At 43.6% G+C, this 19844-nt stretch overlaps 1 protein-coding gene across 1 annotated transcript; it reads right to left on the bottom strand.

Annotated features, from left to right (window-relative positions):
• Window positions 1-1896: 1896 nt before the first annotated feature.
• On the bottom strand, window positions 1897-19366 carry LOC120997459 (zinc finger protein OZF-like). The gene is made up of 3 exons (XM_040427537.1): window positions 19313-19366; window positions 9497-10720; window positions 1897-1949 (listed from the first exon to the last, which is right to left on the bottom strand). The coding sequence occupies exons 2-3, from the start codon at window positions 10686-10688 to the stop codon at window positions 1897-1899; spliced, it is 1245 nt and encodes a 414-aa protein (XP_040283471.1). The 5' UTR covers window positions 10689-10720; window positions 19313-19366.
• Window positions 19367-19844: the final 478 nt, after the last annotated feature.

Here is a 19844-nt window from a genome sequence, read left to right as displayed (position 1 = left end):
ATTATATTTATTATTATATTTTTGTGTATTATCTATCAAGTTTTTGTTATGTATAGGATCAAGAAAACATATAGTAATATAAAGAAAGAAATTAACAAAGGAGATAACATTTTGAAAGAAATGTTAAAAAGAACTCAGTATACCAATTCTATATGGAATACTGAATCAAAAATGGATCAAACAACCAAGTGCTATAACATGGTCAATGAGTGAATGTGATACGAATGAGATACGAATGATGAGTAATTGCATTAGATTAGGAGGTTATGATTGAAGATTTATATTTCAAATCATAATCAGGGGGAAATGTAAAATTATAAACTAACATTTTTTATCAGGCTAGGGTTATTTTAGAGGACCATGCAAGGGCAGCACTTGTGTTGAAGTGTCAATTTTTGACAGGTTGAGACGACAATAGCATTTGGGAAGATTAGGAATCCTCCTCCTCAGCATATTATTATTAGCTTTACAAATAAGGTATACATAGAAAACCATGATGTAAGGGAATTTACTTGTTAACCATATATGTCTGTTAAAATGGTAAATTTAGGATACAATGTAACTCAATGGAGGGTCAGACTATAAAGAAAGCTTCATCTTTTACTAGAGCAGAGCATTCTTGCACGGACACCTGTTGCTCTCACACACACACACACAGATTCACACATACACGTTATTTTGGGGAAATAAGCTTTTTCACTTATTTTAATTGTTTAATTGCTTGCTTGTAACCTTTCAAGACTTATTGCTGTGCTATATTTTTCTCTTTCTAAACTTTGTAACTTTCTTTTTATGAGAATTAAATCCTTCTAATTTTATCTTTCATCACAAACTTTGCACATTTTGTTGGGCTCCTTCTAAAGCATTTCTTGAAAAATAGAGTAATGCAGGACGTTATTCTACACTTTGTCACGTTGATGTTGTTCCGGGGATCTGCCTCTTTGCCGCTGCTCTCCCTTTCTATTATTCGCGAGAAGAAAATCCGCTGCCTCTTCCGGGTCTTAAAAAGTTTTCACTTCACCCTCCGTTAAAGTAACTTTTAAAATCGCCGGATACAGTAGCTGAAATCTCACTTGTTGCCTGTACAATTCCGAGCAGACTGAGCTAAATTCACGTCGCCTCTTTGCCACCATAGCTGAGTAGTCCGCAAACATCAGAAGCTTATGTCCTCTCACTTTCAGCGGCCCCTTGCGGGCTCTAAAGGCCCTCAGAATGGATTCCTTGTCTGTATAATCAAGAAAGCGCATGATGACTTGGCGCGATTTTAATGGCGCACTTTGAGAGTTGCTGTTATTTTGTGATTGAGAGTCCATGGCGGGTCCCACCCTATGAACCCTTTCCACCTTGTGTCTCCCACTTAGATTCAGGGCTTGTGGAATCTCCATTTCACATATTTCTCTCAGTGCTGTCTGCTTGATAGATTCTGGTAAGCCCACTATCCGCAGATTATTCCGCCTAGACTGGTTCTCTAGGTCTTCCAGGCGATCTCTAAGCACAATGTTCTGTTTAAACAGATCTTGGTTATCGCGGGTACATCTGGAGATATCTTCCTCCATTACCGCCACCCTCTGCTCCAGCTCCTCTATGCTCCCCTCATGTCTGGCTACCGTTTCATGCAGTTCATGCAGTGACTGTGTGAGGGTTTTAGCGAGCGTTTCTTTAATGTCTGGAGCCAAGTACTTGGCCACTTCAATGGCTAAAGTTTTATAGTCAAGTTTAAGCACTTCATTATTCGGCTTACCGCCATCCACAGCCACTTTATCAATTCCCATGATGTTAATCGGGGAGGCTGGGCGGGAATCCTCCATCTTGCCCTGCATAGTGTTTGCGATCTGACTTGCCCCGCTTGTCACTTGCCGTCTGCCGCTCCTAAGCAAATAACGATCCATGGACCGGTCACCGCCGCTGTGTGAAGTCTCCCAGGTGTTTTTCAGAGACTTTCAATGCCGCTGTGAACGGAGTGCAGGAGATATTAGAGGGACAGGCGCCGGAGCTCACTCACTCCGCGTCTTGCATTCCAGCGCCGGAACCGGAGGCCTCCAGGTGTCTTTTATATGTACATAAGGAGGGGCTCCTGCCCAGTACTATACCAGTATGAATAGGTCTTCTCCAGTATGGACCATCCTATGGACACAGATACAATGTCTCCAGGTGTCTTTTATATGTACATAAGGAGGGGCTCCTGCCTCTAGTACTATACCAGTATGAACTGGTCTTCTCCAGTATGAACCGTCCTATGGACACAGATACAATGTCTCCAGGTGTCTTTTATATGTACATACGGAGGGTCTCCTGCCCAGTACTATACCAGTATGAACTGGTCTTCTCCAGTATGAACCATCCTAGGGACACATACAATGTCTCCAGGTGTCTTTTATTTGTACATACGGAGGGTCTCCTGCCCAGTACTATACCAGTATGAACTGGTCTTGTCCAGTATGGACCATCCTATGGACACAGATACAATGTCTCCAGTGTCCTTTATATGCCCATACGGAGGGTCTCCTGCCCAGTACTATACCAGTATGAACTGGTCTTCTCCAGTATGGACCATCCTATGGACACAGATACAATGTCTCCAGGTGTCTTTTATATGTACATAAGGAGGGGCTCCTGCCTAGTACTATACCAGTATGAACTGGTCTTCTCCAGGATGGACCATCCTATGGACACAGATACAATGTCTCCAGGTGTCTTTTATATGTCCATACGGAGGGTCTCCTGCCCAGTACTATACCAGTATGAACTGGTCTTCTCCAGTATGAACCATCCTATGGACACAGATACAATGTCTCCAGGTGTCTTTTATATGTACATACGGAGGGTCTCCTGCCCAGTACTATACCAGTATGAACTGGTCTTCTCCAGTATGAACCATCCTAGGGACACATACAATGTCTCCAGGTGTCTTTTATTTGTACATACGGAGGGTCTCCTGCCCCCAGTACTATACCAGTATGAACTGGTCTTCTCCAGTATGGACCATCCTATGGACACAGATACAATGTCTCCAGGTGTCTTTTATATGTCCATATGGAGGGTCTCCTGCCCAGTACTATACCAGTATCAACTGGTCTTCTCCAGTATGAACCATCCTATGGACACAGATACAATGTCTCCAGGTGTCTTTTATATGTCCATACGGAGGGTCTCCTGCCCAGTACTATACCAGTATGAATAGGTCTTCTCCAGTATGAACCATCCTAGGGACACATACAATGTCTCCAGGTGTCTTTTATATGTCCATATGGAGGGTCTCCTGCCCAGTACTATACCAGTATGAACTGGTCTTCTCTAGTATGAACCATCCTATGGACACAGATACAATGTCTCCAGGTGTCTTTTATATGTCCATACGGAGGGTCTCCTGCCCAGTACTATCCCAGTATGAACTGGTCTTCTCCAGTATGAACCATCCTATGGACACAGATACAATGTCTCCAGGTGTCTTTTATATGTCCATATGGAGGGTCTCCTGCCCAGTACTATACCAGTATGAACTGGTCTTCTCCAGTATGAACCATCCTATGGACACAGATACAATGTCTTTCTCTGGAGAACAATGTCCTGCAGAGTAATTTATTATCAGCAGACATAATCAGGTTGATTACATTCATCTTATCAGTATAAAGCAGAACCGCACATTTACCTATTAGGGCCCATTCACACGACCGTAAAGCTTAGCGGATCCGCAAAAATGCAGATCCATTCAGAAAATGTTCAGTTTTTTGCGGATCCGCAAAAAACCGGAAGGTGTATTTTACATTTTATATAAAGATTTAAGTGTTGAATAAAAAAAAAGGTGACGTATATAAAATAATCCTGTCAGATTGCGTTAGCGCCATTTTGTCTGGCTTTGATTGCACAGAGAGCTTAGTGTGAAACTTGTGCTTGGTCGGCCACGGTTTTGGGCTGTATTTCTTGTGTATCATGGCTAATGAACGAGAGGTTCTTCTGTACTGGCTAGTTTCTCCGAGATTTGGACGGCAGCCAGCTATGCTGTCTGAAGAACCGAGGAGGAGGAGGCGGTGGGTTCATCCCATTGTCTCCCAGCGTTACAGAAGGGCCACTTTCACACCTTGTACGTCGAGTTGCGGCAGCTCCCTGATAAATTTCAGGGTTATTGCCGTATGTCAGTAGCTACTTTTGATATGTTGCTGGCGTCTCTCCGTTCTGGACTGACTTTCCAGGACACAAACAAGAGGCGCCGCTGCATATCCCATGAAGAAAGACTTCTAGTCACGATGAGGTAAGTTTATTAGTCTATCCTTAATTATAACTGCAAAATATTCGGATTTAAAAAATAGGAACTTATAAATGTATTTTTTCTCTTCACTGGGAACTCTTTTGCCTCCTTGCATTAGGAGTATCTGCTGGGAATCTCAACTATATCTGGGATCGTCTGTCACACAGGTCAACTTATCTGGCAGCGACTCAGAGATGCGGTGATGCCCCAACCCAAGGCAGAAGATTGGCTTAGAATTGCTGATGGGTTTCATCAATCTGCACAGTTTCCAAACTGCATAGGGGCATTGGATGGCAAACACATACGTGTTAAGAAACCGCCTCACTCAGGGTCCCAATATTTTAATTTCAAACAATATTTTTCTATAGTGCTGTTGTCACGGCCTTTGCTGTGTGCGCCTTGACACTTCTGCCATGCTTGCGGTTGCCATTGGCAATGTGTTGCTATTATGGCATGTGGTGGCAGTGTCTTGGCTTTGGCTGTGTGTGCCGTGACATGGTTGCCACACATGCTGTTGTCGGTGGCAATGTGGTGGCTTGTGTGTGCACTTCCCCTTTAAGTTGTAGCCTTCCCCTGTCTGGTGCTTCCCCTGTCAAGATACACAATTACTGAGGACTGAGGTTTGAATGTTAGACCTGATATTATGGGATTAATTTCTAATTTGAAGCCCTATGTTAGATTTTGGGACCTCTGATTCCAAAGAAGCCAGTATGCTCTCTGATCTAAAAAAAAAAGGTTGTCTTGCCCTCTCGACTCCACAACTACCTTGTCCCATATGCTGATTCCCTCTCCTCTTCTGAGGCTTCAGTCTCTGGTTGAAGGATCTGTGCCTGTCTCTAGAGGTGTTTTTTTCTAATAGTACATACACGTCATTCTCTTTGAAGTCGGCCAAGTCACCAGTAAATTGTCTATGCTTGATTTTTTAAGATGATATTGAAAGCGTTCTAAGGTGTTTTTCAATTGTTTTTCTTTGCTGTTATTCATGTTCCTTGGAGAAAGTCTGCGTAATCTCAATCTGATTCTTCAAAGATTTAAGACTCATCCAGCAGCAATTGCATGAATCGTAGTGAGCTACTTGTCGCTCCTATTTGTTCAGACCTCTAAGGCTCCATATCATACAACACACAGCGCCCATAACAGGGATGATCTCTGTGGAGTCTCTGCCCACTGACTGTGTGTTAGGACCTGGTCAGTAAACACAGTTTCTGGGTATGATCTTCATTGTCCCTATCTTGTCAATAGCTAAATGGTTAGCATTGACTAAACCTGTCCATAAACAAGTGACATGTAGGGAGGTGCTAGGTGTCACGACCACCCCCGTTTAAATCAGACTTCTGACCGCCAGGACGCCCCAGCGTGGAGAAAAGCCCAACCGAGGGTGGACCGCGACAGGGGGGGGATTCAGAATTACCCAAACAGTCAATCCTGCACCCCCCTTATTTTCTGCTGCCACCACGTTTGTGAGTGAACGACTCTATAATTGTAGGGATAGGGGTTCGGACCACTCACAGATCAGCCCCACTATCACGCTACAAGCTAACCCAATCGAGTCATAAAACAGTTAGGTCTCTAATATCAGTCTACTATAAAACAGGTAGGTCTCTTCAGGGCGTACGAGTACTTTGTTGCAGTGGGGCTTAGAGCAATAAGAGAGAGACAATTTAAAAGATATGAAAATATCTTTTACTATAAGTAACACAGAAGTGAAACAAACAATGCATACAAAAATTTACAGAAAAATATTACAATAGCAAGCTGGAATCATGTGGAAAATAAACAGGGATAAAAAGAGAAATACTATCTTGGACTTTGCCTATGCAAAATCCAGGCACAAACTTACGTTCCAACGGACAGCCTATCGGCGATGTGACCACAGGGCAAAAAGCTCCCCTCTCCCCTTGCGCACTGACCTTTATGCCCCATTCTGTGGGAGGGTAAGGGGGGTTGGCCCAGCCAATCGCTGGCCAAGGGCTGCACGCTGGGTGTTCCTGAAGGAGGGTTTTGGGAGGGCTTGTTCGCCCCTCCCTGCTGCCGGCCAGGCCACTTTTCCCTAATTTTACAAAAGAGGCCCATAACTTTGCCGGCGTAATAAATATGAAAAACCGGGCACTTGTGCGGGGTCCCCCATGAATTTATGGACGATTCTATGGGTGACACCCCACCTCTCTCCCCTCCAGGTGACTAGTAACCCATTTCCCAGTCTGGGAAGACCCCAGAGCTGCCAAGTTTGGACTCTCCTGGTTCCTCTGGGTGAGAGGTGCACTTTGAGGGTACCTACATTTTTGGGTCATAACTCCATATAGCCCCAATATGCTTTTTGGGGTTCTCAGAGCACGGTTCACATGTCTCTCCTATGCGCTCCCCCCTCCCAGCTATCTCTGCTTCTGATGTGTAAATTGAGCAGGCTGCAAGGAAGGGCCAACTAGCATGTGTTTAGCTTTCATGGTTTCAAAGGTGGGCAGGAGACGCATGGGCTGGGGTCTGTCCTTAGAAGCTTTCCAAGGTGTGAAGTGATCTCAGCAGGGGGTGATTAGAGTCTGTGGTCTCCAAAGGGCTACAGGAACGACCATATATGGACATCCTGTTTCCAGATTAGATGTGGTTAATTTTTTTAAACTGACAGTCCCTAGGGACACTGAAGGATGCAGGACCATAAACAGGGAGAGGTTCTAGTTGGTGTCACCCTTATTAGGCGGGTGCTCTGTAGTTAGAGTTTTAGGGATTACAACCACCTGGCTACTCCCATATAGGAATTAATAGGGATAGTAACCTTACCGTACTTTGCAACACAGGAGACCCAACCCTCAAGATGTATTCTACATAGTACCTACCCTCCCTCACTGCTGTGGACTCTTCCACACGGGTGCTGACTGGATGTGGCCGCTTCTTTTCCTGTTCAGCTGCATTATAGTCAATGTAGCTGAAAAGACCACATCCAGTTGGGACCCGGGCAGAAGGGCCCACAGTGTGAGAAGACGGCGACATAGTGGAAGTGAGGGAGGGTAAGTGCTACGTAAAACATGTTCCTTCCACAAATTAGCAACAAGCAAAATTCCCAGAGAACCCCTTTAAGGGTAAGAGTTGAATCATTTTATTACCCTTCCTAGGACCCTTGCGCTTATGGTTTAGTTACTGGTGTTTTATCCTTAGATAGATCTTCAGATATCTTCATTTTTATTTTTCACTTATTGTTCGCCTCAATCATTTAGGACATATACAATGACACAAGTTTTAATACACCCCACTTTTTGCTCTGTTTCTCCATCCTTGTTACACCTCAGAGGTATGAATTCAACTGCTCTGCCTACCCTCGAGGCACAGAAGACTTGTGTTAGGGATCCTGTTACTTGATCCCCTTTATTTTAAAACTTTTACGTTTCTAAGTCATTTTGTCTTTTTAAATATTTTTGGAAGCACTCTTACTTTTTTTTTTATTATTAAACCCTTAATTTTTAGTCTTCGTAGTCTAATGGCCCACAGTTTTTCAAAAAGTCATGCCTGAAAGTGGTGTGTCCTTCTTTTCTTACAGATTGGCTTCTTGGCCACCATAACAAAAGGCAATGTAGTTGGGGTATAATTTACTCTTCTTTTGCAGCCTGGAGTGAAATGTAAGTGCAAGACTGAATGGGTTCATAAAGATCGACCCCCTGCAGTTGCGCCCCTATCACATGCTGAGATGTCGTGTTCATGACACAAGTATGAAACAGGCAGTAAAATAAGAATCTCCTGGAGGGACAACATCGGGTATTCAAGACAAAAAGAAACGGCAGATCAGGAATTTTATGTTTTACAAATTATTGCAAAGTCAAATTTTATTGTTGTTTTATTCAATTCCATCACGGTTACCATGACATACTTTATGAATAAAGACCAAATACTGATGTGTCCACATACGTTACATCTACATGAGGTGTGCTTCCTTTTTCACTGTGACACCCTGGACATTTCTGCAGTATGGGTGGAGGTATGAATACAGTAAACTAGCTTAATGGGGACAACTTAGCTTCACTTCTTTTTTCTTCCTTACATCCACAATATTATTCCTCCTTGAATCACAATCACAGGTAATCTCTGGTAAATATATTTTGCGCATTTGATAGATCCACCCAAAAAGTAAACTTTTTTTTGTCTCTTTAATGTTTGTGAATAAGAATATAGCATTTCCCCAAATTCTGAACAAAATAAGGTTTCTTCTCTGTGTGAATTCTCTGATGAGTTCATACGTAATAGATGTGATTTACTTGTAAAACATTAATCAAAGCATTAACATTGTGTGACGTTTCTCATGCTTTATAAGATCTGATTTATTTGTAAAACATTTCCCACATTCTGGACAAGAATACGGCTTCTCTCCTGTGTGAATTCTCTCATGTGTAATAAGATTTGATTTATTTGTAAAGCATTTCCCACATATTGAACAGGAATATGGTTTCTCTCCTGTGTGAATTCTCTCATGTTTCATAAGATCTGATTTATTTGTAAAACATTTCCCACATTCTGAACATGAATACAGTCTCTCTCCTGTGTGAATTCTCTCATGTCTTAAAAGATATGATTTAGTTGTAAAAGATTTTCCACATTCTGAACATGAATATGACTTCTCTCCTGTGTGAATTCTCTCATGTTTACAAAGATCTGATTTATTTGTAAAACATTTGCCACATACTGAACATGAAAATGGCTTCTCTCCTGTGTGAATTCTTTCATGCTTGCTAAGATCTGATTTGTTTGTAAAACATTTCCCACATTCTGAACAAAAATATGGTTTCTCTCCTGTGTGACTTCTCTCATGTATAATAAGATTTGATTTATTTATGAAACATTTCTCACATTCGGAGCATGAATACGGCTTCTCCCCTGTGTGACTTCTCTGATGTATAAGAAGATTTGATTTATTTATGAAACATTTCGCACATTCTGAGCATGAATATGGCTTCTCCCCTGTGTGACTTCTCTGATGTATAAGAAGATTTGATTTATTTGTAAAGTATTTCCCACATTTTGAACATGAAAAAGACCTCACACCTGTGTGAATTCTCTCATGTGTAATAAGATTTGATTTATTTGTAAAGCATTTCCCACATATTGAACAGGAATATGGTTTCTCTCCTGTGTGAATTCTCTCATGTTTCATAAGATCAGATTTATTTGTAAAACATTTCCCACATACTGAACATGAATAAAGTCTCTCTCCTGTGTGAATTCTCTCATGTCTTATAAGATATGATTTAGTTGTAAAACATTTCCCACATTCTGAACATGAATATGACTTTTCTCCTGTGTGAATTCTCTCATGTTTAAAAAGATCGGATTTATTTGTAAAACATTTGCCACATACTGAACATGAAAATGGCTTCTCTCCTGTGTGAATTCTTTCATGCTTGCTAAGATTTGATTTGTTTGTAAAACATTTCCCACATTCTGAACAAAAATATGGTTTCTCTCCTGTGTGACTTCTCTCATGTATAATAAGATTTGATTTATTTATGAAACATTTCTCACATTCTGAGCATGAATACGGCTTCTCTCCTGTGTGACTTCTCTGATGTGTAAGGAGATTTGATATCACTGTGAAACATTTCCCACATTCTGAACACGAATATGGCTTCTCTCCTCTGTGAATTCTCTGATGTATAAGAAGATTTGATTTATTTGTAAAGTATTTCCCACATTCTGAACATGAAAATGACCTCACACCTGTGTGAGTTAACTCATGTGTTAAGAGACCTGATTTTTCTTTGAAACATTTCCCACATTCTGAACAAGAATACGGCTTCTCTCCTGTGTGAATTCTCTTATGCCGATTAAGATTTGATTTACCTGTAAAACATTTCCCACATACTGAACATGGATATGGTTTCTCTCCTCTGTGCATTCTCTGATGGGTTATGAGATTTGATTTTTCTGTGAAGCACTTCCCACATTGTAAACATGAAAATGGCTTTTCTCCTGTGTGAATTCTCTCATGATTAACAAGAGCTGATTTTTCAGTGAAACATTTCCCACATTCAGAGCATGAATATGGCTTCTCTCCTGTGTGACTTCTCTCATGTCTAACAAGATCTGATTTATTTAAAAAACATTTCCTACATAGTGAACATGAGTATGTCTTCTCTCCTGTGTGAATTCGTCTATGTCTACAAAGACCGGAGCTGTAAGCAAACTGTTTTCCACATTCACTGCAGTTAAACATTTTACCCCCTTTCTGCTCAGTACTTGTAGTAGCAATCTGTGATTGGTCAGGAAAAGGTTCCTCATGATTAAGAGGATTATATGATAGATCTGGAGCCATGGTAACAATCTGCAAGTCGGGAGAAGGTTCCTCAGATTTAGGGAGATTATACAATAGATCTGTACTGTGATCTCCTGGAAGTACTTTACAGGAAATTAGGTTTTCCCCTGAAGAGCGCTGCATGATATCTTCTTCTTTATAATTTAACATGAAGTTTCCTTCTGGGTTTCTACTGGGCTTTTCTGTTACAATTAAAAATACATTTTATGATTTTTTTTAAACCACAAGTAGACAAATTAATAACATTCCGATTAGACAGACACATGTAGTTTGTCTTGCAGTTTTCAAGCCAACATCTGAAGCGGATCCAGCAGGAAGGAAAAGTCCTTCCTTTATATTCATATATTGAATCTACCCCTGGCTTTGGCTCAAAAGACCTGCTTGAAAAATTGCCACAAAATTGTATTTATTTCCCCAAAAACAAAATTTGTGAAACCACCATTATGGTGCTTGGTTTAACAATGTATAATGGAAAAATAGAACGTCCGGGATTCTCCTCATTTCGTGAGAGCTAGATTCTTATATAAAATGCATAAAAATGTGTGTGTGTATATATATATATATATATACAGTACAGACCAAAAGTTTGGACACACCTTCTCATTCAAAGAGTTTTCTTTATTTTCATGACTATGAAGGCATCAAAACTATGAATTAACACATGTGGAATTATATACATAACAAACAAGTGTGAAACAACTGAAAATATGTCATATTCTAGGTTCTTCAAAGTAGCCACCTTTTGCTTTGATTACTGCTTTGCACACTCTTGGCATTCTCTTGATGAGCTTTAAGAGGTAGTCCCCTGAAATGGTCTTCCAACAGTCTTGAAGGAGTTCCCAGAGATACTTAGCACTTGTTGGCCCTTTTGCCTTCACTCTGCGGTCCAGCTCACCCCAAACCATCTCGATTGGGTTCAGGTCCGGTGACTGTGGAGACCAGGTCATCTGGCGCAGCACCCCATCACTCTCCTTCATGGTCAAATAGCCCTTACTTTCAAAGTTTTCCCAATTTTTCGGCTGACTCACTGACCTTCATTTCTTAAAGTAATGATGGCCACTCGTTTTTCTTTACTTAGAATTGGTATTATGGCAAGAAAAAAGCAGCTAACAGTCTATTCAGTAGGGCTATCAGCTGTGTATCCACCTGACTTCTCCTCAACGCCACTGATGGTCCCAACCCCATTTATAAGGCAAGAAATCCCACTTATTAAACCTGACAGGGCACACCTATGAAGTGAAAACCATTTCAGGGGACTACCTCTTGAAGCTCATCAAGAGAATGCCAAGAGTGTGCAAAGCAGTAATCAAAGCAAAAGGTGGCTACTTTGAAGAACCTAGAATATGACATATTTTCAGTTGTTTCACACTTGTTTGTTATGTATATAATTCCACATGTGTTAATTCATAGTTTTGATGCCTTCATAGTCATGAAAATAAAGAAAACTCTTTGAATGAGAAGGTGTGTCCAAACTTTTGGTCTGTACTGTATATATATATATATATATATATATATATATATATATATATATATCTCTCTTACTTATATATGACCAGTAGAGGGCAGCTAATAAGCCATGTAAACGCACATGGTCTTTGTTTCAAATTCACTGGGGGGGATGATGGAAAAGTTAGTTTGCAACATTTATGTACCTATAAAACTCAAGGTTGAAGTTGCAGAACCACTTCCATCTAGTTAAGGAGCCAATTACCTCTTCCAAAGTAGCACCCCTCTTGTCTATCTCATACCTGCTATATAAGAGAATGTTTTGTATGATACCAGCCTGTATCTTGGTCTCACTGTGAAAGCTGTATGAGCTCATACCTATACCTCTAATTGATTTGGCACCACACAAAGAAGACGAAAATCATTGGATTAGCGATAACAAATTGGCCTCCCTGCGTGGACAGCTTCAGCCTGAATAGCATCTATTAAACTGAGGAAGAAAGGCTTAAGTGGAACTGTTAGATGAGATTATTCGCTGCTTTATTTCTTAGAAATCTCCTTCGAAACGTTTGGGTTGTTTCTAAGTGTTACATTTGTGGTATTTACTGTTAAGGGTTCAGTTACGGCTGATCTGTCCTTTAGAATGAAAGAACCCTATGAATTCCTTCTTTAGCATAGTAACATAGTGGGGTAGGGTTATGAATTCCATCTTTATGTTGGCTTTTAATGTTGTGTTGACGTGCCAAGTAGAACGGAAGCTTTTAGACAGCCGATAGTCGCATATCCTGTGATGTAGGGTTGGAACCCAGCCAGACTCGGACGAGAGTTCTGCGAGTAGTGAGTTATTCCACATTACGGACAAGGAAAGTAGAGTTCTATGAAGGGCCAGCTGTTCCGTTCTGCAAAATACGTAATGCACACGGATGTCATTCGTATTTTTTGCGGATCCGATGTTTGCGGACTGCAAAATACATACAGCCGTGTGCATGAGACCTAAGACTGCGTGTCCCGCAGGTGAAGTATCGCTAGAATATTTTTAAGACTGTGTGACCCGAAGGCTAGATAACAATTGCACGTTTTTAAGACTGAGTGTCCCTATTAGGTTGAGATTGCATATTTTTATGACTGTATGCGCTTATTTAGGTGAACAGCAATAAAATATTAAATAAAATTGGGTAATTCTTGTGTCACAGGATGTAATGGCGAATTGTTAACGGCTGATCAGATAATGGTGGAAAGAGAGGGAAAGGACTCGGTTAGAAAGTTAACATTTATAATCCAAGCGGTAGGTATGCCAGAAACTGGAAGACTACATGAAAAGTTGTGGAAAACTGGTTGAAGGATAATAATAGACTGGTGCAAGCTGAATTATGGTGGAAATTGTCTATGTAAGTGACTGATGGAAAACTGAAGGAGGCTGAAAAAGATGGGCATTATTTCTATCGCATGATGGGGGATTTGGATTCTGTGAAGAACAAAGAAACAGATACTATCCTGCCATGTGGTTCTAAAAAGGAAGTTGAAACCTCATGGCAATGACATGAGACACGGCACGTTTCAGGCCGGAGTCATGGAGAGGACAGTGAGCTCTGTACAGTGTAATGGCCGCAGTCTATATGTAACATGGCAATGACATGAGACACGGCACGTTTCAGGCCGGAGTAATGGAGAGGACAGTGAGCTCTGTACAGTGTAATGGCCGCAGTCTACATGTAACACGGTAATGACATGAGACACAGCACATCTCAGGCCGGAGTCATGGAGAGGACAGTGAGCTCTGTACAGTGTAATGGCCGCAGTCTACATGTAACATGGTAATGACATGAGACACGGCACATCTCAGGCCGGAGTCATGGAGAGGACAGTGAGCTCTGTACAGTGTAATGGCCGCAGTCTACATGTAACATGGTAATGACATGAGACACGGCACATCTCAGGCCAGAGTCATGGAGAGGACAGTGACATGGTAATGACATGAGACACGCACATCTCAGGCCGGAGTCATGGAGAGGACAGTGAGCTCTGTACAGTGTAATGGCCGCAGTCTACATGTAACATGGTAATGACATGAGACACGGCACATCTCAGGCCAGAGTCATGGAGAGGACAGTGAGCTCTGTACAGTGTAATGGCCGCAGTCTACATGTAACATGGTAATGACATGAGACACGGCACATCTCAGGCCGGAGTCATGGAGAGGACAGTGAGCTCTGTACAGTGTAATGGCCGCAGTCTACATGTAACACGGTAATGACACGAGACACAGCACATCTCAGGCCGGAGTCATGGAGAGGACAGTGAGCTCTGTACAGTGTAATGGCCGCAGTCTACATGTAACACGGTAATGACATGAGACACGGCACATCTCAGGCCGGAGTCATGGAGAGGACAGTGAGCTCTGTACAGTGTAATGGCTGCAGTCTACATGTAACATGGTAATGACATGAGACACGGCACATCTGCTCTGTACAGTGTAATGGCTGCAGTCTACATGTAACATGGTAATGACATGAGACACGGCACATCTCAGGCCGGAGTCATGGAGAGGACAGTGAGCTCTGTACAGTGTAATGGCCGCAGTCTACATGTAACATGGTAATGACATGAGACACGGCACATCTCAGGCCGGAGTCATGGAGAGGACAGTGAGCTCTGTACAGTGTAATGGCCGCAGTCTACATGTAACATGGTAATAACATGAGACACGGCACATCTCAGGCCGGAGTCATGGAGAGGACAGTGAGCTCTGTACAGTGTAATGGCCGCAGTCTACATGTAACACGGTAATGACACGAGACACGGCACATCTCAGGCCGGAGTCATGGAGAGGACAGTGAGCTCTGTACAGTGTAATGGCTGCAGTCTACATGTAACACGGTAATGACATGAGACACGGCACATCTCAGGCCGGAGTCATGGAGAGGACAGTGAGCTCTGTACTGTGTAATGGCCGCAGTCTACATGTAACACGGTAATGACATGAGACACAGCACATCTCAGGCCGGAGTCATGGAGAGGACAGTGAGCTCTGTACAGTGTAATGGCCGCAGTCTACATGTAACACGGTAATGACATGAGACACAGCACATCTCAGGCCGGAGTCATGGAGAGGACAGTGAGCTCTGTACAGTGTAATGGCCGCAGTCTACATGTAACATGGTAATGACATGAGACACAGCACATCTCAGGCCGGAGTCATGGAGAGGACAGTGAGCTCTGTACAGTGTAATGGCCGCAGTCTACATGTAACACGGTAATGACATGAGACACAGCACATCTCAGGCCGGAGTCATGGAGAGGACAGTGAGCTCTGTACAGTGTAATGGCCGCAGTCTATATGTAACATGGTAATGACATGAGACACAGCACATCTCAGGCCGGAGTCATGGAAAGGACAGTGAGCTCTGTACAGTGTAATGGCCGCAGTCTACATGTAACATGGTAATGACATGAGACACGGCACATCTCAGGCCGGAGTCATGGAGAGGACAGTGAGCTCTGTACAGTGTAATGGCCGCAGTCTACATGTAACATGGTAATGACATGAGACACGGCACATCTCAGGCCGGAGTCACGGAGAGGACAGTGAGCTCTGTACAGTGTAATGCCCGCAGTCTACATGTAACATGGCAATGACATGAGACACAGCACATCTCAGGCCGGAGTCATGGAGAGGACAGTGAGCTCTGTACAGTGTAATGGCCGCAGTCTACATGTAACATGGTAATGACATGAGACACAGCACATCTCAGGCCGGAGTCATGGAGAGGACAGTGAGCTCTGTACAGTGTAATGGCCGCAGTCTACATGTAACATGGTAATGACATGAGACACGGCACATCTCAGGCCGGAGTCATGGAGAGGACAGTGAGCTCTGTACAGTGTAATGGCCGCAGTCTACATGTAACATGGTAATGACATGAGACACAGCACATCTCAGGCCGGAGTCATGGAGAGGACAGTGAGCTCTGTACAGTGTAATGGCCGCAGTCTACATGTAACATGGTAATGACATGAGACACAGCACATCTCAGGCCGGAGTCATGGAGAGGACAGTGAGCTCTGTACTGTGTAATGGCCGCAGTCTACATGTAACATGGTAATGACATGAGACACAGCACATCTCAGGCCGGAGTCATGGAGAGGACAGTGAGCTCTGTACTGTGTAATGGCCGCAGTCTACATGTAACATGGTAATGACATGAGACACGGCACATCTCAGGCCGGAGTCATGGAGAGGACAGTGAGCTCTGTACAGTGTAATGGCCGCAGTCTACATGTAACATGGTAATGACATGAGACACGGCACATCTCAGGCCGGAGTCATGGAGAGGACAGTGAGCTCTGTACAGTGTAATGGCCGCAGTCTACATGTAACATGGTAATGACATGAGACACGGCACATCTCAGGCCGGAGTCATGGAGAGGACAGTGAGCTCCGTACAGTGTAATGGTACACTGCATCTGGGGGATATAACATACACTCCATGCATGGTGCTAGCTAAAAATAAAGTATTGTGGCTTGTAGAAGGTGCTGACTATGTCTAGGAGAGTATATGACTGCAATCCCCTCTTGCATTTGCTGGACTGTCTATACGAGCAGCATAAAGAGGTCAATGATTACAACTTGCACAAGACTACCACAGTCGGGAGCAGGCGTTATTCGGAGCTCAGGCAGTGGCAGCATATCAGACACATGTGTTGCATACTAAGGCCCTTTGAACAGGCCACCATATTTGTGAGCAGGGACAACAGCAGCATTAACAATGTCAACCCCAATATTTATCCTGGAGCAACGCTCACACTGATGCAACAAAGGATGGTGGAAGAACAGCTTCCACTATGTGCTTGCTGCTATGTGGGTGTTGGGAAGACGTTAAGGAGGACGAGGAGAGGGCAGAGGCACAAGGCCGGTGTTTGTACGGGCCGCCACATGCCCATAATGGGGAATGAAGTGCGCAGGCGCGGCGAATCTTGTGAACGGTGCTTGCGCTGGATTTCTGAAGAACCTAGGGCGGGCCAGAGGGGTTTCATATGAAAAGCGACGAGGGGTCTGGGCACCGCCCGTTTGAACGCCACCCCTGGGCACCTTCAAAACCGAATTAACATAATGAGTAAAAGTGTTTTTTAGCGACAATAAGCGACGGACAGCTGTACGGTAAGTAGCATTCCAATATGGGCCCTATAATGCAGATCATGGGGTTAGTGTTCTATAATGGTCAGTTTAGGTGAAAGACTCCCTTTAATGCGACCAGACAACCCCTCACAGAATGCCACTACCAGGGCTTCATCATTTCATGACAAGGACATGGTTACGGAATTGTATGGCCCACAGTGAGGCTGCCCTGGCGGAGACTCTCTTTTCAAAGACTTTGTGAAAAGTAACCAGGAACTTCTGGACCTTACTGGTCAAAATGTTGTTGCATTCCTAGAGGAAAGGGGGTCTAGGCGAGTGCTTCCCCAGACAGGAGGGAGACCACAAAGGCTATCTTGGACCAGTCACTGTGGCTGATTCAGGAATCCCTGACATAAGTTGGGGTTCCCGTCATAATGTGTGGGAAGCAGAAGATGCAAACTGTAGTAGTCAAAGGCTGTGACAGGTTGAGGTGATGGTGCAGACGCTGTGGCTGGAGAAGTGCAGAAGACAATGTGTCCAGGTACTATGGAAGTAGCTTCTGGTGACCTCGCTGAGTAGTCACTTCCTTAAATACCTTGGACAGTCCCATCTTGAGTGGGCCAGGGGGTTCTATGGCCTGAGCAAATTGTTATGGGAGAGGGTGTGGAACCATTGTGCCAACCAACAGACTTGGCTTAGAGCTACTCCTAAGAGCCATACCCTGGCAGCCGACTGATGTTATCCCTCTAACCCCTGTACGAGGAGCTAAACTTCACTGCAGGGGAACCACCAGGCCGTCACCTCCTGGAGTAGTCTCTGTGTAATTAACAGTTGACCCATGGAGGTCAGAGACACCAGTGCAGAGCACCGAGGGATCAGGCAAAACCAGGGACAGCCCAAGGTGAGGCCAAGCAGAGGGCGGTCAGAATCCAGTCAGTACAGGGGCAGCAGACGAGGAAACCTGTTCATTATTCACCCTCACATAGAGGAAGGTGTCTTAAAGGCTAGGTACACCTTCGGAGGCAATTGTTTTTTATGAATGCATGTTACTCATTTTTGGCAAAAAATAATTTTTTCAGTTTACCTTTATTAAAAATATTGAGCGGTTCTGTCCCAAAGGGTTAACTTTCTCGATTGTGTGAGTGGTTCTATCACTTTGTGCCGCCATCTATTAACTCAAGAGGTCATAAACACTATTTCAGAACTGAGCTGTAATGAATGTTTATAAGGTCAGAGAGCAGAGATAAGGAGCCGTCAGCTCTCTGACTGACGGAAAAGACTGAAAATCCAAAGGGTTCTTTAGGAGCATCTCAGCTCTGAACAGAGAAAAGGACTCATTTTTAATAAAGACCAATTGAAAAAAAAAAAATTCTCAAAATTAGTACAATGCCCTAAAAAAAAAATTCCCCCAAAGGTGTACATAGCCTTTACATAAAAAAAGACGGCTAGCAAAAACCTGAATGTGTGCGCACATTGCCCTTTAAAAGTAAGAAGGAGCGCACACCCTGTGGGCAGAAGGGCAGACAAGAGCTGTCAACATGGATTGTGGTGCTTAAGTGGTTAAACTGGGTTTTCTCACATTTTAAAGGGTTTCTGCCATGAGAAATAACGCTATGTAGCGATGTACAGAACAGAATGTTTTATAACTCGCTGCCTGCGCCAATCTCTTAAAATAAAGACTTTACAATATGCTAATGAGGCTCTAGGTGCTAGTGGGGCGTTGCTTCAGCACCTAGAGGCTCCGTCTACTCACCCTTCGGCACGACCAGATCCCATTGATTGACTGTCTAGTTCTCCTCGTCACGTAAATCCTGCGTCTGCGCCGTCCTGTTTAGTATTTGGCGCAGGCGCAGTGAGTGAAAGACGCGCTCCAGCTGCTGGCTTCCTTCCTTTGGCGCAGTGAGTTATAAAGCATACTGTTCTGTACTGCTGACATCAGCACTGCGCTACATAACGTTATTTCTCATGACAGAAACCCCTTTACTATTACTGCAGCCGATGCCCCCAAATCCTGATGAAAAAGTGTCCAGCCTGGACCATGAGAGGGTGGAGAGAAGATCCTGGAGAGGATGTCTATGTGCAGTCACATCTCCCTCCGCTCCTGCACATAACACAGGGGTCACTGCCCGGAGTGCTCCTTTACTGCAGCTCTAAGGTGGAGCCTCACCTGAAGAAACCTCCCAATTACCGTCCTCCATTCATTATTCCATACCTGTGGTGACATCTCCTGGAATGTCCTCCTCCACCTCACTCTTACACGGGGGATCGCCCATCATCCGCTCTTCTTCATCCTCCACTTTGATATCAGTCACATCTTCCCCCTGATTTGTCATCTGTAACAATTCAGGACAATACAGCAGACAGGTGGGAAATCTAACAGATCCACATAAGAGACCCCCACCATCTATGACCCCTCTATGACTGCAGGACCCCCCTATATAGATGTGTATAGGGCTCAGCTCCATCTACCTGATGGTTCTCTGGGAGCTTCTCCTCTGGACAGTCCTGGGAATACAGAGGACGGGGACATCTCTCGGGGGGATTTCCTTCTATGAGTCCATCTGTAGGAAACACACAGGGACAGGAGGGATTATTACATGAGATGATGGGAGTAGTATCCAGGTGACCCATGACAGCCCCCCTCCTTACCCTGCTGATCGCCCCATAAATCCATCTCCTCCTCTGCTTCATCTTTAACCTCGACCTTAATATCCATCAGATTTTCATCCTAAAGAAGGGAAATG

The sequence above is a fragment of the Bufo bufo genome, chromosome 4, assembly GCF_905171765.1.
Source record: "Bufo bufo chromosome 4, aBufBuf1.1, whole genome shotgun sequence".
Taxonomy (NCBI): Eukaryota; Metazoa; Chordata; class Amphibia; order Anura; family Bufonidae; genus Bufo; species Bufo bufo.
Note: the sequence above shows the minus strand (reverse complement) of the source record. Positions and strands in the feature narration are given on the sequence as shown.